This window comes from Globicephala melas, chromosome 14 (assembly GCF_963455315.2).
Source record: "Globicephala melas chromosome 14, mGloMel1.2, whole genome shotgun sequence".
In the NCBI taxonomy this organism is placed as follows: Eukaryota; Metazoa; Chordata; class Mammalia; order Artiodactyla; family Delphinidae; genus Globicephala; species Globicephala melas.
The window spans coordinates 21,569,067-21,593,819 of NC_083327.1; the positions used below are offsets into that span (position 1 = coordinate 21,569,067).

Genomic DNA, 24,753 nt, shown 5'->3' on the forward strand with positions numbered 1-24,753 from the left:
TACATTCAATTTGATAACCGAAGCCCAAGAAAATGCAAAAGGGGATGCAAATTTCTGTTCCACGTGTTTTCCTGGGTACGTATCCCTATCACGACCCCTGTCCTCCTCCTGCAGTCAGTAAAGCCCTGGCCCTGGCCGACGCCCACCCACTCACCCACTCCCAGCTCAAACTCTGATCCAGAGGAGGGATGGGCTCTGCTCTGAGTGAAGAACGGCATCGCTCTGGGTTGAATTCATAGTAGTTGTTAATTTTTTAATAGTGGGTTAGTTCGTCGAACTATTTTTGGCCACAGAATGTTTTCCTCCTTATAAGAAGCTTGTAAGCAATGTGTAAAACATCTTTGTGGGTCCCCAGCCTACAGCCTTGCAAGTTTCCTTCTCATAACTAGTACTGTTTCTCTTCAGGGTAATTAATTCAACGAGCAACCAGCAATCTACCTTTAGCTTAAACTCCATTGGTTTCCAACTAAAAACAAAAGAAGAATCCAACGTTTGGTGAGTGGCCCAGTCAACCACTTCCCTTGCCAGGAGAGTTTTCAACAGGTGCAGCCACTCTCTGAGGGCCCAGAGATGCAAATTTTGAGCAAAAAAGCCTGTTTTCCTTCTGCCTTTGGCTCCCCTCTGGGTCCTGAAATGACTGTGTTTAACCAGAGACTTACAGATCACGGAAGATGATTTTTTTTCTCCACTCCAGGCAGAAAAAAAGCACAAGCCCAGGTTTATCAAAAAGGCAATTTCCCTCAGTACTTTAATTAAATGTTAACCTTTCTGTGAAGAGTTATAAATTGCATTAGAACATAAACGTCAACCGACGACATTTGAGACCTGAACAGAACTTATGTAATGTTTCCAATAATTAGTGTGTCTATTCCAGACGTCAGTTAAAAGTTCAAAACCTTGATATGTGGGTGTCACCAAAGAGAACAGTGAGAGCCACACACTGGGGTCCTCGGGGAGAATTTCCAGAAAGGTAACACATTTTGACCAGAATTAAAGCAGACTTCTGGCCTAAAGATCTGTTTTCTTTCTGCTCTCCTGGGCCTCCCAGACGCTTGGGGAAATCGTAACAATACTAGATGCGTTTACAAGTCAGACTCAGTCCATGTTTAGAGTGAGTCAAGATTTATAATGCTCTTTTCCTTTTCCTTAACAATCTGAGAGCCCCGGACTGACACCCTTCACCTTGGAGTGAGGCTATCGCTTGTTCTAATCTCCCCCATTCCTCCCAGCCTGCTGACTGGTACACAATGGTTTTTCCCTTCCATCTGGCTGACAGATGCCATAAACTGCACATGACTATGTCAGCCCCCAAGTCAGGGCATCGATAACTTTCATGGGACAAAGTTGATAATCACCTCTTGGTATAAAATGGTCTTTTAGAGAATTAGATAAATGTGAAACTCTGCGCGAGGTCAAGAACATCTTCCAAGGCCACCTGCCCCGCTTTGACGGCATGATGGCCTGACGTGGACATTTGTTTTCAGGCCTGTGATTCCCGCACCCTATGTCCCTCTGCTTTATCCCAGGCAAAAAACTGGGCTGCAGGAAGGCCTGTTGGTCACACCCTTAAACCTGAGCAGGACAGTGCCCTGGGAGCAAGGCCTGCCTCTCAGGGTCAGGCCTTCATGTCCTGTTCTGAAATCTGCTGACCCCGAGGAATAAATAATTCATCTCTCTCCGGTAGTGTCTCTTTTTACAGAGATCTCTGTGACAGAGCTTTGACGGTAGCAATGTTCATCATGATTGTTCATCCACAGAAGTAAGGAGAAGACCTGGGGAGGGGAGAGGGAAGCCCCAGCATGACTCCAGAATATCATTCCACACCTTCACGGTCAACGTCGGAAAGTGTTTGAACAAAGGAAATAAATGAAGGTATAAGGTCTCTGCACGGGCAGTTGCTGGAAGGGTCGGTTTGCTCTCGTCTAAGGCTCGGGCAGGACCACTTCCTGGCTCGTCAGCAGAGATCCTGGTCTTCTAGACATTCTTTCAGCTGGTCCGTCAAGAGGGATCCTGGCCTTCTAGGCACTTTTTTTTTTTTTTTTGCATTTTCCCCTCCAGGCACACCTCTGCTCTTCCTGTTTCTTTTAGCTTAGGCAAAACGGGGCGGTGGGCGGGAGGCATGATTCTCTGGGCTCACATAACTGGGAGGAAGCCAGAAGAAGCCGAACAGGCCAACCAGTCCCTCTCCCCGCAGCGCAGCTCACCCACCGGCCAGCTGTAGGCTCTTCTTCGGCAGCCCGGCCTCTTCCCTGAAAGGAGAGCCTGATTTGGCCTCTGATTTCACAGTTACATCCTCACAGCTTTGGTCCTGGAGCCTGCCCGGAAATGGTCTGCTCTGACTGTCCCCCAAGCTTTTGGAAGCAGCCCTGCTGCCCAGCTAAACAAATTCACAGTGACTGGGGAGCAGTGGGGTGAGGCTGGACAAGAAAGGGGTTGGCCAGTTTTCAGCTCAGGACAGTTTGGGTATTTCAGCTGGTGTGCACGTATTACTACAATAAAAATGGAAGTACAATAAAATGCTTCCTCTCGACTGGCAGACAGTTAAAAGACAGCATAGCTCAAAAGCATGGCCAGCTCATCGTTCCTATTTTTAATGGTAGTAAAATACCCATGACGGAGAGCTGACCATCTTAACCACGTTTAAGTGTACAGTTTGGTGGCATTAAGTACATTCACACTGTTGTGAATGTCACATGTCACCAGCCACCTCTAGATCTTTTTTCACCTTGAAAAACGGAAACTCTGTACATTGAACAATAATTCCCCATTCTCTGACCCTCTCCCTTTCAACCACCATCCTACTTTCTGTCCCTATAAATTTTACTATTCTAAGTACCTCCTATAAGTAGAACCACACCGTACTTGTCTTTTTGTGACTGGCTCATTTCACGTACCATAATGTCTTCAAGGTTCATCCATGTGGTAAACATTAGAATTTCCCTCCTTTTTAAGGCTGAATAATACTCCATTGTATGGATATACCACACCTTGTTTATCCACTCATCTGTCAGTGGACACTTGGGTTGCTTCCACCTTTTGTCTGTTGTTCATAATGCTGCTATGGACATGGGTGAACAAGCAGCTCACCTTTTAAAACTACATTTTTAAGAGTTTCTCTGGATTTTAGTATGAAGACAGAAGCAAAGGGAGGCCAGGGCACCTGGGAAGTAAACTACCCATCCCTCACCCCTGGCCATCAAAGGGCTCCATCCTGTGTTCTTTGAGTGTCCTATGAAGCAGAGATTTTTATCCCCATCTCATACCAAGAAACTGAGGCTCAGAGGGTTAATTAAGTTGCCCAAGGTAACATAGCTAGAAAGGGGCTGAGAGTCAACCCAGGTCTGACTCCACGGTCCCTAACCCATCTGCTGTCTCGTGCTGCCTCCTGAAAGTGGGGCAAAGCTGGACCCGGTGTGTGTGAAGATGGGGGGCAGGCAGGAGGCTGAAACTCTGTCCCTCCCTCCCCTGTGCCTAAGGAACAAACATTATTATTATTTTTTTTTTTTTTAGAGCCAATGGAAAACAAAGAAAAGTACAGCTAATGGAGCCTACAGGATGCAGACAGGCAGCCTGACTCTCAGATGAGAACACACTTAGCTATTTGTAACAAGGCTGAAAGTGGGGACAAAATCTCAAAGTCTGCAAGGAATCGTGGCGCAAAAGGGACCAAATTGCAGGAAGTATTTCAAGGCCGTGAGTGGACAGCAAAATGGCAGATGAGTTTTAGGAGGGAAAATGCCGGGAACTGCACTCAGAGAAAATCACCCAAACCAGACTAGCAGGGGATTGCTTTGAGCAAGGTCAGGGTGTGTATGGGCTGAGCTGCCCAGTGCCCCTCAGCAGGGGAAGGGAGCAAAAAATACCGACATCTTGGGCTTCCCTGGTGGCGCAGTGTTTGAGAGTCCGCCTGCTGATGCAGGGGACACGGGTTTGTGCCCCGGTCCAGGAGGATCCCACATGCCGCGTAGCGGCTGGGGCCGTGAGCCATGGCCGCTGGGCCTGCGCGTCCGGAGCCTGTGCTCCGCGGCGGGAGAGGCCACAGTGGTGAGAGGCCTGCATACCGCAAAAAAAAAAAAAAAACCAACATCTTTGAAAAAGACATCATTCACAAAGCAGAAAAAAATAAAACAACAATAAACACCCTTACCGAGGTGGAAAATAAGGCTTGCACTGAATGAACAGATCCCTCAAGGGAAGGAGTAGTTTTTCTTTGGAAATACCAGGGCTGCCTGTTGCAGGCACCGAAATGGTCAGTAAAATTTTGAGCATCATCAGAGCAGCCCGAGAACACACCTCCTCCCACACCCCTGGACCACTGCATGTGACTTCCTGTGGCATCTCAGGAAAGCAGCGTAGATATGAGGAGATGCAGTGTTGAAACGGGAATGAGTGCAGGAGCCTGGGGTTTTCTCACAGACCAACGCCCTCCCTCCTTGAAGGGCTGACCATGAGATCGGGGAAGATAACGCTGTCTCTGGACAGGTTACATCCAGGAGCCCCCTGGCCCGGGCTTTGTTTTATGTTGCTTGTCTGTTCATTGTGAGGGCACAGGAAAGGGAGGGGATGGGAGGAGATACTTTGCTATTAGGTCTTCAAGAATCTTTGTGGAGTTTCTCTCTGAGACCAGGGCCAGGATGTGGCCGGACTCCAAGTCATATTAAAAACCCCCCATGCCGTTCCAACCAGACCTGGCCCTGGCTCGTGGGTCCGCAGCTGCCGGGTGAGGGGTCCTAGGCTGAGCTCAGAGAGGGGAAGGATCTCCCTGCATTCTCAGGATCTGACCTTTGAGACATTTTACTGAAATTTCTAAAACCACGGCAACGCCTCTGCTGCCTGAAACAAGAATCTCAGGTAAGGACAGTGGTGGAGCCTGTGATTTCTGGGTCTCACTGGGTCCATGCGTTGGGACCACCACCGTCCTCGCCACCAAGCACTCAGAAGCAGGGCTTCCCTGGCCCCACACAGCCCTGATCCAAGGGCCAGGCCCTAAGCTCAGTATTGGGTGGCCTCATTCCAGGCTCCCAAGGGCCACTCCGATCTGTACTCAGCTCCCAGGGAAGGGGCTGCTCACGACCTGGGTGGGGAGTGGTGGGGAAGCAGGGGGCTCCGGTCTGGGGAAAGAGAGGGAGTGAGGGCAGGAGATAGGCGGGCATGAGGGCCCACTGGGGAGTGGGGAAAGTGTATTGTGGAGGTAAAAAGCTAGGCAGCCAGCCAAGCTCCCTCCGTGCTAGCGGGGACTGACGGGGGTCCCTGCGCAGTAGTGCGGCTCCCGCACTGCACGAAGGCGCTCCCCAGAGGCCGGGAGTGGAGGTGGAGCTGCGCACAAAGGTTGCGTGCCGGGCCCCAGCCCTGCCCAGGGCTGTGCTCAGCGGGAGGATACAGACGCTCTCGTAATCACGCAAAGATGCAGCAAAGGCAGGTGGACAGCCCTGGGCTTCTCACCAAAGGGACGCTCAGTACATGTCGCAGGAATGACTGTGAGTCAGTTGATGAGAGCGCATGCACCCCCCTTCCTCTGGGGAACACATGGGTAACACACAATAAGCGGCACCTCTGCCTGGGCTTTGCTAGGCTAACTCTGGCTCAGCAAAGCCACATCCTCCGCTGGCAGTCAGGGAGAGTGTTCTACGTGTGCTGGGCTCATTATCCACAGGGCAGGTACCCACCTGTGGGGCTGGGCATCAGGCCTCTGCCTTCATCCCAAGTCTAGTTGGGCGGGACCGGTGCATGCAGAACAGAGCATCCTTTCCCTGACCGGGGCAGCCAGCCCCGTTCTCTCTCCACCCATAGCATAAGATTCCCTCCCTGCCATTAACCAGCCGGCTCCCAGGGGGCAGGGGGCAATCCCCTCCCTGTGGCCGCTGCACAGGGATGACATCTAAGGACCATTCAAAGTGCAAGGGGATTGACCCCGCTCCGCAGTGCACTTTCTGCTTAATAGGAACAGCTGGTCAGTGAAGTGTTTGCTAGCAATTTAACAAGGCTCAAACGGCGAGAGGCATCTGCCGATAAATCAAAAGCAGCGCCCGGCTAAATGAGGTTTAATTTAAATTCCTATCTCAAGCGAAAGGGGAGCATAATTGTGCCTTCCAGTTGTATTAGTACCAGCAAGGCCCGGGCCAGATCGGCTCGCTGCCCACCCCCGGCCGCCCTGGGGTGTGATGGCCCCAACAAGACTAAACTGTAAAATAAAGCCAACTGCCGAGGGGGCAGGGGAGGGCGAGAGGAAGGAGATAATATGTCATTTCTTGCAGAAACAAGCCAAACTTTACTGTATTCGGAAGCCATAAAACTCATCACGGCCAGAAGCAAGTCCACTGTGGTTGCCCCATTAGAGCAGAGGGCAGGGGCCCAAGGGCAAGGGGGCAAATGAGCCTGGCAGGGAGAAGGACGCGTTCCATGGACGTGTCACCAGTCAGAGCCATGATGACACCCAGCAAGAGAAGAGCTGCTTTCTTCTCATTGTCTCCTGGCACAGAGATCTGGACACAGACTTTGCCACCTACACACACGTCCTCCTCCGCCTCGAGCTGTCCTCAGCCTTGCACGTTCACCTGTAAACCCCTAGCCCCCAATGCATTTGATTCTCCCCTCCCTGCACATCCCATTTCTCTTTAAAATCAGAGCCTGGGCTTAACATCAGGCAAAAAGCCGGCTGCTGTCTAATGCGTCTTCCCTGCGAGTGCCTCAGGAAATCAAGCAGTGAGTCACCAAAGATTTGTCCTTCAAGGAGTCCTATCGCGGCGGCCCTGCTCGCACGTTTCATTTCACGGGGGCCAGAGATGCCTTCCCCGCGGGCTGGGTCTGGAGGGTGTCATAGGAGCTCCGTACCCAGGACCTATTAGGCGGAGGGAGTGACTGAGAAAGCCTTGGGGTGGAGAAGCAGGTGCCCCCATGCCCACGGATGCCAAAAGTACGGCCTAGAGTTCACGCACAGTCAGTCCTCACGCCCTCATCCTTCTCAAGGCAAAGTCTATCCTCTCCCTCTGCTCCACACTCCTCTCAGTTACGCTTCCTAACTTTGCTCTTCAAACACGTCAGCACCTGTTCCCTTGAAATCAGCACATGTTCACTGAGGACAGGGACCCTGCCACAGCGACTTCGTCCCCTTTTGTAATAGGTCCCAAGGCTCATAGGCCAGGGCAAGACCTCACCCAGGAGTGTATCTTTTAGGAATTGTGTATGACAACTAGTAAGAGCAAAGACAAGAAGTTTATTTTTCTCTCAAGTTAAAATTCACAGATGGCAGTCCAGGGCTGGCATGGCAATGTGCATCAGAAACCAAGGCTCCTTCCATTTCTTGCTTCTGTGTCTTTTTTTAAAATTAAACTATAGGTTGATTTACAATATGGTGTTAGTTTCAGGTGTACAGCTTCAGATTCTTTTCCATTATAGGATATTACAAAATATTGAATATAGTTCCCTGTGCTATAAGTAAATCCTTAGTGTTTATTTTATATATAGTAGTGTGTATCCATTACTCCCATACTCCTAATTTATCCCTCCCCCTCCCCTTCCCCCCTTGGTAACCATAAATTTGTTTTCTGTGTCTGTGAGTCTGTTTAGTAAATAAGTTGATCTGTGTTATTTTTTTAGATTCCACATGTGAGTGATGTCATATGACGTTTGTCTTTCTCTGCCTGACTTACTTCACTCAGTGTGATCGCCTCTAGGTCCATCCATGTGCTGCAAATGCATGGTTCTGTATCTTTAGCCGCTGGCTTTCATCCTGAAGGTCACCTCATGAGCAGAGATTGATGCTGGAACACCAACTATCACATCTGGATTCCAGGTAGGAGGCAGAAGAAAGAGGGAAGGGATATTTTTTTAAAAAAGGGGGGAAAAAAAGGCACTTCACAATTGCCTATTTTGTAAGTTTTCTCAGAATTCCCACCCAATAACATCTCTGTATATCTCACTGGCTAAAACCTAGTCACGTGGCCACACCTAGATAAACAGGAAGCTGGGAAACGTGGTCTATTAGTTGAGCACATTGCCACCTCCCACAGTCAATAGGGCTGGGCTGCCTCTACAAAGGAAGAAGAGGAGAAGGGATTGGGGCTGGCGTTAGCAGCCTCTGCCACCATAGGCTGCATCTCGGTTTTGCTTTACCGTTTGACAGGTCTTCCTGTGAGGTTCTGTGGTTGAGACGGTAACACCCAGACTGGGTAACCAGACAGTCTGGGGGGATCCCGTCTAAGCAGCATCTCAAAGGCAGTTGTGATGACGCCAGCTGGGACGGAAATCTAGTGACCATCACAGGACCTAGTCCTGACGGCAGATGTTAATAGTGGCTTGGATGCAGACTTCCAGAAGGCAGGATCTTTGCCCCACTGACGAGGGACACATATAAAAAACCCGAGCAAATGTGACAGCATCTATTCGAGCACACAGGGGAGAGTGTCCAGGGCAGCAAGGGGACACATAGAGCAAGTTGCCCTGGATTCTGAGCCTGGGGTTTTTTCCTGGTCCCTATACCCTCCTGAGCACAGCCTTAACATCTGTTGGTGTTTAAACACATATAGGTGCCAAAATAATACATAAATAACATTTTTTTGCACAAACTTTGTGTTTGGCGAATATACACTAATTGGTCAAAAGTAGGCGTAAGCACCAAGCACTTCCCTGGTGGCACAGTGGTTAAGAATCTGCCTACCAATGCAGGGGACACGGGTTCGAGCCCTGGGCTGGGAAGATCCCACATGCCACAGAGCAACTAAGCCCGTGCGCCACAACTACTGAGCTTGCACTCTAGAGCCCTCGAGCCACAACTACTGAGCCCGCGTGCCACAACTACTGAAGCGGGCGTGCCCAGGGCCAGTGCTCTGCAACAAGAGAAGCCACAGCAATGAGAAGCCCGCGCACCGCAACGAAGAGTAGCCCCAGCTCGCCGCAACTAGAGAAAGCCCCCTCGCGGCAACGGAGACCCAACACAGCCAAAAGTAAATAAATAAATTTATTTTAAAAAATTAGGCATCAAGTCCCATACATTGGTCTTCAATAACGTCCACGAGAGCAGCAGCTGGAAGAAGCAAGTTAAAGATGCTACAGCACCTGAAAGGGATCCTCCACTTCTCACACACATATTTTTTGAGCACGACTGTGTTTGTTTGAACTGCTCTCACAATGTTCTTCCAGAAATTGGGTAAATTTGATGGCCCAAAGGAAAGAGAGGCGGGAGAGGGTCCTTCAGCCCTGAGTTCCAAGCTAAACCAGGGACGCTGCATGTTTATTTGCAGAGCAATGCTCAGAAAGCGTGCCTGTTCGGTCTTTTGTTTTTTGCTTTTTATTTTGAAATAATGTTAGACTCACAAGAAGTTGCAAAAATAGTAGAGAGTTCGTTGGTACCCTTCACCCAGGTTCCTCAAATTATAACATCTTACACAACCAGAGCACGTTATTTTTTTTTAATATTTATTTTATTTATTTGGCTGCACCGGTCCCAGTTGCAGCATGCGGGATATTTAGTGGCGGCATGCAGAAGCTTTAGTTGCGGCACATGGGATCTAGTTCCCTGACCAGGGATCAAACCCAGGCCCCCTGCATTGGGAGCTCGGAGCCTTAGCCACTGGACCACCAGGGAAGTCACCAGAGCACATTTTTAAAACCAGGAAAAGGATATTAGTACAATATTATTAACTAAAACTACAGACCGTATTCAGATTTCACCAAGTTAGCACATGGCTATACTCATGTAAACACTATCCTATTCAGGGTACGGAGGTGTTCTGTCCCCAGAGTGAAAACCCTTTGCCTATCCTTTTAGGGCCCTCCCCCTGGCACTCACTGATCTGTTCTCCATTACCATAATTTTGTAATTTTAAAAATGTAATATAAACTAAGTCATATAATTTGTAAACACTTTAGGGTTCTTTTTTCACTGAGGATAACGCCCTCAAGATCCAGCCAAGTGGTTGCATGTATCAATAGTTTCATCCCTTTTTTTTACTGCTAAGGAGATCCATGGCATGAATGTACCACAGTTTGTTTAATCACTTACCATTAAAGAACGTCTGTTTCCAGTTTTTGTCTGTTACAAACAAGGTTGCTATAAATATTCGTGTACTACTATAAACATTTGTGCATAGGTGTTTGTGTTTGATAAGCTTTCATTTATCTAGGATAGATACCCAGGAGTGTGATTGCTGGGTCACATGGTAAGTATATGTTTAACTTCACAAGAAAATGGTTTTCCAGAGTGGCCTCACCATTTTATATCCCACTAAGCAACGTGTGAGAGTTTCAGTTGATTCCCATCCTTTCCAACAATTGGTATTGTCAATATTTTTAATTTTAGCCATTCTACCTCGTGTGTAACAGTATCTCCTCATGGTTTAATTTGTAATTCTCTAATGGCTAACAATGGTGAACGTCTTTACAGATGCTTATTTGCCATTCACATGTTCTATCTGGAGAAATGGCATTCAAGTCTTCTGCCCACTTTCTAATTGCAGACAGTCCCTAACTCAGGATGGCTCAACCTAAGATTTTTTGAGTTTACAACGGGGTGAAAGTGACACATGTTCAGTGGGAATTGTACTCACGAGTTTGAATTTTGGTCTTTTCCCAGGCTAGGGACAGGCAGTACGATGCTGTCTGTCACAAAGCCCCGTGGTGGGACCAGGTAAGAATGGCGGGATTGGAGATACACAAACCGTAGCCAGTCTTCAATTCACAGATCACTCCGTTTCTTACACACAATTAACACGCAGCACAGGTTAGTCAAAGTAGAGAAAATAGAAAGGGGTAATGCACCGACCGCTCCAAGGAGAAGTCCCGAAAGGAGGCACCTCAGCACAGGCAGCGGTCTCTGGTCCTTCCCTCGGCTCCAACAGGAACTCGGGCGGGTCCATCTGGAACATCTCTCAGCAGCGTGGAGTCGGGTCCTCCCGTGAAGAGCTCAACTCCGTGGACTCTTTTTAAGGAGTCTGCCAGTACGGTGTAGGGTTACACCCCTGGGGTCTTGTCTCTCTAAGTCACTCCTTCCTTTCCTCTGACTTATGTTGCCAAACAAATATCTTATGTAAAGTAACACTCTTCATTTATCCCTCTGAGACACTCGCGGTCCTACACTGGACATTTCAAAACAACTAATGTGGAAGTTTACCTTGACCGCTGTGACTCTTTTGAACCACATAACATAGCTTAAAATAGCTTAACTCCTAAAAGTTTCACGCAGGATGAATAGGAATCCTAACACGAACGGAATCGCATGATAACATATACTGTCTCCTGATGCTGGACAGAGGCAGCCACTCCCTGTCAGCCGCACGATCACCAGGGTAAACACCCCATACACTTAACAACCATTCCGTACCCACACAACCATTGTGTTTTCACTTTCGGGAAATTACTCAATAAGTTACATGAGATAGTCAACACTTTATTGTAAAATAGGCTTTGCATTAGGTGATTTTGCCCAACTGGAGGCTAAGGTAAGTGTTCTGAGCACATTTAAGGTAGGTGAGGCTAAGCTATGAGGTTAAGTGGGTTAGGTGTATTAAATGCATTTTTGTCTTAACGATATTTTCAACTTGTGATGGGTTTATTTGGATGTAACCCAATCATAAGTTGAGGAAGATCTATACATTGCTTTACTGTCAAGGTTAACAAGTTCTTGATATATTCTGAACTGTAAGTTCTTTGTCAGATATATGATTCTGCAAATATATGCCCACTTACACCACTTTGATTCAACATAGTACTAGAAGTCCTAGCCAGACATTAGGCAATAAAAAGAAATAAAAGTCATCTAAACTGGAACGTAGAAAGTAAAATTATCTCTGTTTGCAGATAATATGATTTTTATGTAGAAAACCCTATAAAGATTCCACACACACACACACACACACACACACACACACACTGTCAGAACGAATAAATGAATTCATCAAAGTAGCAGGATGCAAAGGCAACACACAAAAATCAGTCGCATTTGTATATGCAAACAACGAACAAGCTGAAAAGGCAGCGAGCAAAACCGAATAACAAGAGCAGAGAAAGTTACAGGAGGAACCGATTCCCTGCAGATTTGTAGGGAGGAGACTGGCTTGAACCACTCAGCCCAGGAGCTCATCATCACCGCAAAGCCGGCTCTCCGGGGAGGCTGGGTAAAGATGCCCAGTCTTCCAGAGACCAGCCCTTCTGACAAAGCACAGCCGCCTTCCCGAGCAGCCAGGCAAACTCTGCAGAGAAAACGCAGGGCAGCTGCTGAGCAGCCTGAATTGCCATTCAAAGGAGAGGTGGTTTCTCTCCTTCTCTTTCTGCCTGAGCAAGTGGATCCGCATTCCCACTGTTTATGTGTCTTAAAAGCCAACATGTTCAGTGTGTTTTGGGTGTGGAAAATGATCAGCCCACAGCTGGCACGTTGAGATTATGTCTTAGGCGAGGCGTTTCCTTCGAGACCGAACCGTTTGTACAGTTTTGTTATTTCAGACCACACGCTGTCTGGCTGCTGAGCAACAGAACAGGAGTAAACGGACCAACATTCTCAGGAACGTGAGAACCAGTTTCGGCGCCTGGTGAGAGTGAAAGCTGGATCTGGGCGGGTGCCAGGCAGAGCACACCCGCCTGCTTCACCCTTCCCCAGGCTCCATCCACGTCTGTGTGGCCCCGGGCAGGGGTGAAGCTTGGGGTGATTGCGTGTCACACACGTGCCCCTTCATCCCCTGCCTGCTTCCCAAAAGGGCTTCCTGCTCCTGCCACAGACAGCAAAACCTGCTTGGAGTAGAAGGGCAGAAAATGGCCTTTTCCTGAGCCAAACCCCAAAGGAACCCAAACTCCGTGTAAAATATGTGGGCGCACTTCCTGTTTTAGTTACCTTAGGAGGGGTTCACGATCCTCTCATACACTCCTGATGCCTCTCCCCTTCCCGTCATCAATTTCATGGCCTTAGCATGTTTTTCTGAGGGTTAGGCAGTAAGCGTAAAAGTACAGACACACTCATCGGTGAAAGAAATGTAGTTGGCCTACATAAGCTGCAAAATGAACTTCTTGTGTGATGTTTGGTGATTATATCCCTACAGGTGAAGGCTTGAACTCAGGGTACTGGAGAAGTTTTACTCAAAATGGATAGATGTGTGAGTGGGTGAGTGGATGGATGGAGGGATGGATGGGTAGATGGATGGATGGATAGCTGGGTGGGTGGGTGGATGGATGGATGAATGGATGAAAGGATGGATAGATGGTGGGTGGGTGAATGGATGAAAGGATGGAGAGATGGTGGGTGGGTGGATGGATGGATGGATGAATGGATGAAAGGATGGATAGATGGTGGGTGCGTGGGTGAGTGGATGGATGGATGAGTGGATAGATGGGTGGGTGGATGGGTAGTTGGATGGGTGGGTGAGTGGATGGGTGGGTGAGGTAAAAAGAGAACCACAGCAGGCTCAATGGCCCCCTGAAGCCCCTGCCCAGTGAGCGGTGGGGGGAACCTACTAGCCTTCCTGTCTTTAGTGTCCTGTAGGAAAGTCTAGTTCCTCCCTGGCCCTGGCCCTGATGACCAATGCACAAGTGACAACCATGACTTGGAGCATCCTTGACCACACTGTGACATCTGTGTCTCTACCTTAGCAAGAACATGGTCTCTCTCAAGAAAGAAAGATAGTAATAGGAAAAGGACCTCAGCTGAATAAAGACACAGAGCTATTCAGTTTCAAGGCCAAAATCAACCAACTATCACTGCCCTATTCTTATTTTTAAAGTGATTTGTCAGAATAAAAAAAAAAATCTGTTTACTGGCCCTGAAGCATCTCTTCCAATCCCAGCAGGGACAGAACTCGGGTGTTAGAACAGCGTGCCAGGCCGAGTCCCTTCCCAGCCACTGGGCAGCATCCCTGCTCACTTCTCAGACCCTGGATCCTGCTGGGCTTCCCAGTGCGTGGGAGCCGAGCTGGGGTCTGGGACCTGCTTCCAGGCCACCAACCTGAGGTCTGGGGCATCAGCCAGCAGGACCCCTGATGGAAACGGAGCCGTGTAGGAAAGAACTGGACGGCAGGGACTCTGGACAGGGCCCACTCTCCTCTCCCCAGCTCACCAGGGAGCTCTTCGGGCTTCAGATCAGCTCTTCCCCCAGACTTCTTCCAGGTTCTGAGCTGGCAGGTAAGGTGGGCTCGTGTCCCCTGGGGGCTGACCACTGAGTCCCATGGGGCCTTCTTGGGAGGAGCTCCCACACGTTTCCTTTTCCTTCCTCTTTTCATTAGTTCTCCAACCTTATACTCTGTCTTATGCGCTGGTCCTAGATGCTTCCCTCTTTCCAGCATCTGCTGGATGGTAAGCGCGGGGCTAATCTTCCCTATTAATCTGCCCCTGGCTGCCCCTCCACACTCCCAGCCCCTCGGGGGGTCTGCTGGACCCAGCATTCTCCCCTGCGAAGAAGTGATTGGTCCAGATGCTGTCTGAGCTTCCCCCCAGCCCTGGCATTTCCTTTTAAAGGGTGGGTGGTATGTTCTTCCTCAGACCCTCAGAGCCAAGAGCCTGCTCTTCACACCTTCTGGGCACCGTGGGAGACGCTGGACTGAAAGCAAAACAATCCACTGGGCCACAGCTCTGCCTGCACCGTCCAGTTCCACCCACGGGAGCCACCAGGCACACGCGGCTCTGGACATTCCCATTGAAAGTAATTAAACTTAACAAACTTTCAATTCTGTAGTTCAAAGAATCTGAAAAAGAATATATATATAGGGCTTCCCTGGTGGCGCAGTGGTTGAGAGTCCGCCTGCCGATGCAGGGGACATGGGTTCGTGCCCCGGTCCGGGAAGATCCCACATGCCGCGGAGCAGCTGGACCCGTGAGCCATGGCCGCTGAGCCTGCGCGTCCAGAGCCTGTGTTCCGCGACGGGAGAGCCCACAACAGTGAGAGGCCCACGTACCGCAAAAAAAAAAAAAAAAAAAAAAAGAATATATATATAAAACGGAATCACTTAGCTGTACATCTAAAACATTGCAAATCAACTATACTTCAATAAAAAAATTTGGAACAAGAATTTTTTTTAATTCAGTATTTTAGTCATGATGCCCTCTTGTCAGCTACCCAGTAGCTACCTGTGGCTGGTGGCTACTTTATGGGACGGTGCAGTAAAGCGTTTCTGTCGTCAAGGAAGTTTCCCCCAGGTAGTCCTGGAGGCAGGCATGCGGTCTGCGGAGGCCAGGCCAGAAGCTGAATTGTCCTAGGACCTACCTCTACTGCCCTGTATTCCTTAGAAGTTAGTCACTCAAGCAAGTCCGTATTCAAGATGGAATAGTGTTAAAGAATTGGTGGGCATTTAAAAAAATCTGTACAGAAGGTAATTCAAAATCTGACACCTTCCACTCCCGTGGCCATCTTGAAATACATCCTCCACACACTCTTGGGTCCCCAAGGCAGAGATGAGAGCATCTGTCCAGACTCTTCCCTCCTCACCCTGCACCCATTTGGCACCAGGCCGTGTTGACTCCGCCTCGCAAATTACTCTCACGTTCCTCTCTCTCTATCCCTCCTGCCACTGCCATGGATGGATCTCCATCGTGCCCTCTGGGTCAACTGCCAACCCTCTTCCTCCTTCCCCAGGGTACTAGGACCACCACTGGAATGCACCTCAGACCGTACCATGGCCCTTCACTTTCCTGAGTAGGAACCTGAGTACCAGAGAGGTAAAGGGACTTGCCCAAAGTCACACAGCTGCCTGGAAGCAGAGGCAGGCAAGAACTCAGTGCTGCTGGCCGCTGGGGCTGGGCATCTTCCATTACCTCACTGCCTTGAGGGTAATTCTTTGGATGGTCTTGAAAGGCATTCTCCCACCAGAGGCCTGGGACAGTCTCTCTGCCTTTTTATTCCAAGCCCAAAATATGGTCTCCGTTGCTGGATTTTGCAAACAAATTATTGCTAGAGAAATAAATGGCCACTTTTATTATTTTCTTTATTCCAAGTTACCACTTAAATAGGCATTGCCAGATTTCTGGGTGTCATCATCTCATGAAGGAACTATTCTTGATCTTAAGGAACTTCCGTTCTAAAATTATACAAGACACAGACAGAGAAGATAGACACACACAGAGAGACACTAGGCTTTGCTGTTTTTGGTAAGGGCTGGGGGAAGCGCAGGGAAGGGAGAGAAAATAGAAAAGGATAGAGAAAGATCAGCACTGTTTGGTGGATGAAAATAGCAGGAGAGACGGCAGAGAACTTGATGGGTTCTGTCCCCAAGAAGAAGGGATTTCGAAGCTGCGCAACTATTTATTTATTTTTGCATGTGGAATCAGCTATTTTATGCAACTGATAAAATCAAGGACAATTAGACCAAATTGAGCTTTAATTTTGGATTGAAAGTGTGATTCTTCCACCAAGAACTCCCTCCCACGACATCTGAAATTACTAACTGCGGAAGGCACCCAGAGCCGTCAGCCTAGACCAGTGCGGGCTTAATGTCGGTCAAAAACGTAGACGCTAAGCCCCGCATGCTCCTGCAGGGGCATTAGAAAGTCTAGACGGGGTGCAGATTACGGCCACACCTCAGGCAGCATTATTTAAAGCACTTGCTTGTTTACAGTTGATTTAACTTTGGAACCGAAGAAGGAAAAGTGACCCCAGAACCCCTGGAGGATCTGGGCTGCTGGCTGTGGGTTTGGGAGGAATAGCGGGTAGGGATGTTGGTGGGACACACTCCGATCAAAAGCAAGATTTCCCTCATAATTTCATTCTCCAAAATGTGCTGAGCTTCCCCTAACCTTGAAAATAAAACAAAACAAACAAACAAACAAAAAAACCCACGCTATCACCTCTTTTCTCTTCCCTACATCTCCCTTCCTTTGCTACCCTGGTCCATAGAAGCGTAACATCCAAGTTAAAAGTTCAGAGTCTTTCTTTGAGGTCAGACAGTCCTGGGCTGACATCCCTCCTCACCTATCAAGGAAGATCTCTCTGAGCCTCGGGCCATAGCTGCTGAGTACCAGATGATGATGGTGTCTTGTCCACAGGGTGTGGACAGGATAATGGGATGATGTGTGTAAGGCATTTGACTGGCACAAAGTCGGGGTTCACAAACCATTCGCCGTCATTATAGTTATTCCTGTGGTCACACGGCCTCTAGGCCCCTTTCTCCTGGGCCTGTTAACTGATGCTGACGATTTCCCCCGTCTTGGCCGGATTGCCCTTCGGAAGCCTCGGTCCCTGTCGGAAAGCTGAGGCAGGGCCGGGACGCGTGTTCCCTCTGGGAGGAGTTGGGGACCCCACCCGTGCCCCGCGTGGGCCCTCTCAGCCGGACGGAGGAGAGGACAAAGCTTTCCCCAGGTGCCGCAGGCAGGGCTGGGGCAGACAGAGCTCATCGCTGGCGTGTCCCCCAGGCCGGACACGACGACGGGTGAGATGGAAGGCTTGCGGGGTCCCCGGAAGGGCTCGGGGAGCATAAGGGGCCCATGTCATGTGAGACCCCTGAGCAGGGGACGCGCAGCCAGGCCTTCAGAGTCTGCTTTCAGCTGGTGTCCGGGCTTAAAAATGGTGACGAAGCCCAATTTCAACTTTCCCTCCACCCTCTCTGAGATGCCTCTGACCCTCTCTCCATCAGTCGACCCTGGGTTTGTCTCTTTCCTGCAGGGGAGGGAGGGCCTGGTTGTCGAGAAGGCTCTTGGTGAGATCAGGGGCCTGGTTGTCGAGTGGACTGGACAGAGGGAGGGAAAGGAGGATGTGGGAGGGTTTGCTCTCAGCCTTTAGATGGTTCCTCGAGTGGTTGTGTTCATTTGTGCGACTGGGATCGGGCACAGCTCCTGCCCCGAGGGGCTCCTGAGGGAGGGGAGAAGGGGGCTCTAGATAACGAGAGACATGAGCACAGGGCGTGCTGGGAGCCCACGGGAGGAGGGGTCAGTAAAGGCCTCAGGAGAAGGAAAGGTCTGAATTAGGATGTCAAGGGTGATGAGCAGGGGTTACGGGGTCACCCAGGTTGCGGAGGGTAGGACAGCTGGGCGTGGTGTGTGTGTGTGTGTGTGTGTGTGTGTGTGTGTGTGTGTACTGCAGGGTTACAATTCATTTGCGGGTGCGGGGAGGATGTTAGGAAGTGGAGAGGTTGGCAGGGGCCACATCACAGAGGCCCTGAAGGTCCATGTCACAGAATTGGGGTTTTCCCAGAGAGACGATGGGAAGTCCCAGAAGATGTTGAGACCGGCGAGTGCCACAGCAGGACTGCATTTCAGAGCCGCCCATGCTGACTCTGCCCCAGGATGCGTTCTTGGGCCTTGACGGTCACATACCCGGCTGCCACATTTCTGCTTTGCAGAACTGAGGAGACTCAAGGCAACATTTTTTGTTGTTGTTCATGCCATTGCTTAGCAATGGAAGCAAAACAGACTCACCTTCCATGTGATCAGGGGCCCTTTAAAATGTGTTTTTATTTTTTATCAAAGTAGTGCATGTACATAGGTTAGGAAAGCCAGACATGGACACAAGGTGTGTGATAGAAAACAGTTGTCCCTGCCCCCTCTGCCTCCCTCCCAATTCTCATTCCTCAGATACCACAGCTTCCTTCTTCTGCTCTTTACCTCTGCATCTGCAGATGGCATAGGTAGAATGCTTTTTCTTTTTTTTCTGTTTTAGATTCATCGTGGAAGGCCGGGCCATTGAGATAGGCTGGGACCTGGGACCTGGGACCCTTTGCTGCAGTGCTTATACAAAGAAACTACAAGAGACTAAAAATAACTGCTTGCATGCGCATGCACAGTTGGGACAAATTATGGACAACAAGATACAAAGAGACCAAAAAAAACCAACTGCTACTTCTGAAGAGCTGGGAGCAAAAGCAGGGGGTCGGGAGCAAAAGCAGGACACTGTGCCTGCCCCCCGCACATAACACCACCTAAGGGGTGGGCAAACCACCTAAGCACCCCTCCGGCCTGATCCCTGGACACACCCCTGCCCTCACCCCATATAAGGAAACAGCTCACGCCCCTGCTGCAGCAGGAACCCCAGTAAAGCCTTGCCTGAATGTCTTGTCTGGCCTCTTATCAATTTCTGTTGATTAAGAACCCTGGTTGGTAACACCATCCCTCCCATTTACATACTCTTGCCTCCTCTCCATGTCCTCATTTCCTCAATACAGCGACGTCACACTTTTAGCTAAACCAGGGGCTAGCATAGTGTTTCCAGCACAGCCGAGCCACCTGGTAAACTAGAGCAACGTTTTCTTTTGTTTTGCTCTTTGGTTTCCTGGAGTTAGTCATTGCCAGTTTGTTTGGTTTTCCCAAACAAACTGATTCACCCCCAGCCCCTTCAGCTGAACCCCAACCTCCTTTCATACCTTGGAACAAAGCAAGCCTTCTGCAGGATCCTTTCTGCTGAGCCTTTCCTCCTGGACCTTCCCTCTCCTGCTCAGGTGGGAGACACTTCTCTCCAGGAGGCTGCCTAGCTGGCACACGGGGGCTTCTTCTCACTCTCAGCCTGAAAAATCCCTTGGCCTTCAGAGCACCTGGGGACCATTTGGGGACGCTTCCTCAGGTAGAAGAAGCTATACAAAACTTTTCTAAAAACTAGGATAATTTTGGATTCCCCCTTTAAGTACACTGGAAATGACTCTTAACCACACACAGGCCTTGGCTTTCTGAGGGTGCAAAATCGAATCCCCTCTTTGGTTTTAAATGCACTAAAGCCCTTGCTCTGCCGTCTGATTCCTACAAGGGCATGCAAGACACACAGCTGTTAATTTTTCCAGGTGCACACACAGTAATTAAACTGAATGCTATCATAGCCTTTCTAGGTAAAAAGGCCTCCTGGGCTTGTTTTAATGAATACATAAAGCTCATCTGTAATTGGTACCTTTAGTTATTAATATGCAAAGGAGGCCTGCTGGTATCTGTAATTAGCACCAAATTCTCGATGGTTAAGGATGCTGCCAAAATAGGAAAGTCTGCAATCCTCAAAGTCTCCAGCCACTTGAGGACCTCCCAGACCTCACCTCCAGCCTAGCCTCCCCCTCTGTGCTCCCCTCCCAGGTGTCCAGCTGCCTGCCAGACCCTCCTCTCTGTATTCCAGAAGCATCTTGAACTAGTCTAACACTGGACTCAAGTTCTATTCCCTCCCTACACTTGCAGCCCCTTCTAAGAAGCCCAGTCCTGGGTCACGGCCCTTGTCTTTCCCTTGCCCTCCTTCCTCCTTCCCAGCAGGCTCACCTCCTCGGGAATAATACACCCAGGCAGTCCCCTGACCCAGAAACCCATGCCCCCTCATGACCTCTCTTGCCTCCTCTGGCCATCCCACTCATGTGGAAGGCAGCTGCCTCTTCTTCCACGCCCACCCCCTCCCTGGGTCAGGCCTCATCAGTGCTGCAGGGGTGGAAGGTTGGAGAGGGGAGTCTGCCGTGCCTTCCCACGGTCTCCCCACCTCCTTTCTCGGCAGTCCCATCCATTTCCCATGTTGCAGCTAAGCATGATTTTTCCAAAGCACCTCTTCACTTTCATCTTTCAGGTCTCAGCTTCGACACAGTGTCCCCTGGGAAGACGGCGAAGATCCCCGGCTCCCCAAGTCCGATGTTAGTGCCCTACCCACCTCCTCCCTCGGCACCCCTAACTATCGCGTGTAGCATTTAAGCACTCATATGGTGTTTGCCTGTTCATTTGTTTGCTTCCCTCCTTGAGAACAGGGATGTGTGTCGCTACCCTCATCAACTGACACACAGTAGACCATCAACAAATGCTTTCAAAAGAATGACTGAGTTAGGCTTCTCAGATTTTTTTTTTTTTTTTGGCGGTACGGTGAGAGGTGCGGGCCTCTCACTGTTGTGGCCTCTCCCGCTGCGGAGCACAGGCTCCGGACGCGCAGGCTCAGCGGCCATGGCTCACGGGCCCAGACGCTCCGCGGCACGTGGGATCTTCCCGGACCGGGGCACGAACCCATGTCCCCTGCATCGGCAGGCGGACTCTCAACGACTGCGCCACCAGGGAAGCCCTCTCAGATTATTTTTTAAAGTCCTCTATCAATTCTTGTTATTTGATTAATTTGCCAGCAAACCGACTCCTACCCGCTGCGCGCAAGGGAAACCTTTGTGTTAACCTTGATTGCTTGACCTTGAGCACTGAATTAGGAAAGCCTGAGTGAGCTCTTGTACCCAGTGTTATTGTGCCCCCCCGCCCAGGTAAATGCACAGTCCGCTGTGGGAGGCTGGGTGGTACAGGGGCCAGAGCCCTGCCCCGAGTCAGGAGGGTGGGATCTTCCACTCTCTGGGCTGTGACACCTTGGACCAGCCGGCCTCCCTGGCTCGCCTGGTGGCTTTGGAGTTGCAGGCAGGGGGCCGGCCGATGAAGCCTGAGCCTGCCTCTCCCCACTCTCCCACCCCCAGCTCCGCCACATTGTGTATGATTCTGTCGCTTCCATCACTCACATCTGCAGCCAGCGGCCCCGATGCAGATTAAGTCCTTTGAAGGCAGGCTCTGAAAACACGAGGAAGATATTCTCTTTGGTAGGAACATTCGAAATAACATCTTTTCAAGTGTGTGGAAGATCAGAATATGAATAGGATGGGGGTGCGGCAAGAAGGGTTTGTGAAAGGAGGGGCTGGGTCCTGCAGCTTGCTCTATTCTGAACGGGGGAGCCGGGAAGCTTGCTTTCTTTTCTCTACAAAATGACAAAATCGCTGTGGGGACATTTACAGCCAGAATCTCTTTGACATTTTTAAATCTCCGAAATCACGAAAAAAAAAAACCCAAAAAAACATCATAGCATGTGCGTTGGCAAGGGAAAGGCTTTATGTTGTGGGGTTGTCTAAAAGACACCAGCGGAGCCTGGGTATCTCTGTCAAGACTGTTCTCTGAGGATAGTTTCCTGGGCAGCATCTGCATCATGTAGAAGGTGGGGTGGTAAGGACTGAGCACTTCCTTACAAGTCACTGCAGACACGGTGGCCAGTGTGTCAGGCTCACCTCTTCCCTCTTGGGATGGATGGGAAGGGACAGCAATGGAAATCTTAAAGGTGCAGGATGACACTGAACCCAACCTTCACGGTTGGGTGTTGGAGGCCAGCTGTGGCCCCATAACTCACCCCTAAGAATCTAGGACTCCCTGACCCCTTGGGGTGGTGACTTACTGGGCAAAGCTCATGAACAAGCACTTGGCCTGGAAGGCAAAGAAACAATAACTCTGAAATCCCAGTGAGGAGGTATTTGGACACCTATAAATAAATCACCTACTTCCCCCGTCCTTCGCATTACCGCCCATCAAAGTATCGGCCTCAACATCTGCTGCCCAGTTAATAGTCCTTCAGGAGCCAGTGTGATGCCAAAATCTAGCAACTCACCGGCACTTAATGACAACGTCCAGCAGAGATGCTGACCAGCCTTGCTGAATATGCTATCCTTGTATGGAAGAGGCAAAAAAGGAGGGAGAAAGAGGGCTGGGGCCCTGCACCTCCAACCTCAGAGGATGGGCCAAGGTGGGCAGGGCAGCTGGAGCCCGAAACAGACTCCTCAGGACAGCGCGACCCTGGACTGGGCCCTTCTAGGAAGCCCATACCACGGGCTGGCTCTGGGGCAGCAGTGTAACACTAGCCATGCTATAGCTTTGTATTGACAGACACATCAGCTTCACGTCCAAGAGGGGCGCTGCGTGGTGTAACCCTATGTGATGCATGTGGCTTGGTCGTTCCATTTGGAAACAGGAGACAAAGTCAGCTTTGTATCCAGGATTCCTTCTCTGTCGTCTTTACAAATGCACACAAACAGGTCTGACAACTTGCTACGTGCCCAGAATAAGGGAGTCACCGGTGCGGAACTATTTCATGGCAGTAGTCCATGGAAGGGGCAGTTCTGACTGCTGGGACTGGTGCACACAAACACCCCAACTCCAGACTTGTCCCCAGCCTGCTTCTGGTCCCAGAGCTTCTTGGATTGTAGAACTCTTTGAGAATTAATTAGGCAGGATCTCTGGACCCTCATTTCAGGAAATAATGTACAGCTACACAAATTTTGCCTATAATTTCCCTGGAAAGCAGGGATCTTTGGAGCTCATTTATAGCCTCCTGGTTAAGATCCCGGTTTAGGAGTTGACATAAAAGTCCCTCCAAGGAGAAGTTTCTTCACTGTGATGGGCTAAATATTGAGTTCTCTCTGAACACATTATGAACATATTATACATGATCGGTTTTTATCAAAATTCAAATTGTTGACTTCTCAGGAATGTCTCTGCCAATAAAGCAACATGTGCCTGTGGCGTGAAGGAGGAAGGCGGCCTCTGGGGCGAAGGCTGGGAGGAGCTGCTTTTCTCTAGAACACACATCACCCACAGCCCCGGTTGCCCCAAGAGATTGTCTGACTTGGAGCACATCCCTGATATTTTCTTGGGCATCTCGTCTGCTTCTGATAATTGATCTGAGCAGCGTTCGTCGAGGGTGTTGAGGGACAATGTTGGGGATGGATCTTGTGCAGGTTCGTTCACCCGGGGGGTGACTTATGGCCGACTGGCTGAACTGTGATTTGGTGCAGCTGAAACAAGGCTGCAGGCGAATGGGGGCTGGCTCCTGGTTTCCATCTATTTGGTGGCCACCTTTCCTTCCCCAACACCCCAGAGGCTCTCTCCAGAGTGGTCACCAGAGCTAGAAGTTTTAGGAATCACAGTCCAATCCAAATTCTTAGCTGGGATGTTGAAGGGCTGGGTGTTGGGAAAACACTTCTCCCAGGACAGCTGAAACAGTGAGCCAGTTTGCAGGGTATGGGCTGGCTGCAGGGAGAGCTGAGAGTGGGGGGGGACCAGGCCAGCCCGACGGTGGGCTGTTGGTGGCCTGCCGGGGCTGAGAGCCGGTGCGCTTTCTGCTTAGGAAGCTCTACCGGAAAGCAGTTTCTCTAATGCCCACAGCGGCACCGGAGGGGTGAGCAGGGCCCTGGAAATGGTGGGTATGATGTGGGCCCAGGGCAGAGGTGGGGGAGGCTCCTGGGAGTGGGTCGCTGCCTGACAGCTGGCCGGACTGAGGCTCCTCTGTAAGGACAGACAGGACAGGGCCCAGCCATCTGCTCAGCGCTAGTATTCGGGACAGGGTTTGCTGTAGCATCAGAACTCAGGCCTCTCGGGGGAAGGCACTGCTTCCTGCCAGGACGGACTAGGTGAGCTGGTGACAGATGTGAGTCAATCCTCTTTCTGTTTACCAGTTGCCGCAAATCATTTTCCAGGGTTTTCCTACTGGGTACCTTATCTTCTCAACCGTGAGGTAAGTTCCAGGAAAAGAACTGTGTCTTTTATTTTTTAAGGTCCACCCTTGGCTCCAAGCCTGGCCCTGAACTTGTGGAATTCAGTGTCTCCGGCCACGTGCCTTTGCTCGCGCAGTCCTGAGTCCCCCTAAAATGTGTCTCTGTTCACCAGCAAAATCTGAAGTGACCAGAAGATGCCCCGCCGTGAAGACCCACGTCGAATGGTACCACAAGGCCTTGTGGAGAAAGAGAATGAGGGCTCGAGGCCCAGCTGGCCCTGCTCCAGATCACATGACCTTGGGCAAGTCACTCCACTTCTCTGAGCCCCAGTCTACTCCCCTGAGCAACGCGAGTGGCGATGACTGCTCCCAGAGCTGCTGTCAGGGTTCAGTCACAGGTTGGATGTGGTTTGCTCTCACTAGAAATTTCTCACCAGTGTTTGCTCTGGCGTATGGCCTTTCTCCCAGGAAGCAGTTTCCCAAAGCCAACCAGAGACCCTCTTCAGCCTCTCTCAAACCTCCATAGCAATTCGTACCCTCATATCTCACGCTTCTTCTGCCTGGTATCATCACTCAACTGTGCAATATATATTAGCTGTCTATCCTCACCCTGACCCTCAGCC

General features: G+C 50.1%; 1 protein-coding gene across 1 annotated transcript in view; it reads right to left on the minus strand.

Moving 5' to 3' along the window:
- Positions 1-7,542: 7,542 nt before the first annotated feature.
- Positions 7,543-24,753, minus strand: part of RNGTT (RNA guanylyltransferase and 5'-phosphatase) — a 250,178-nt gene continuing 232,967 nt past the window's right edge. Inside the window, exon 15 of the mRNA XM_030859487.3 lies at positions 7,543-7,781. Coding sequence (XP_030715347.1) covers positions 7,776-7,781 — 6 coding nt within the window. The 3' untranslated portion in view covers positions 7,543-7,775. The remainder of the gene's footprint in view (positions 7,782-24,753) is intronic.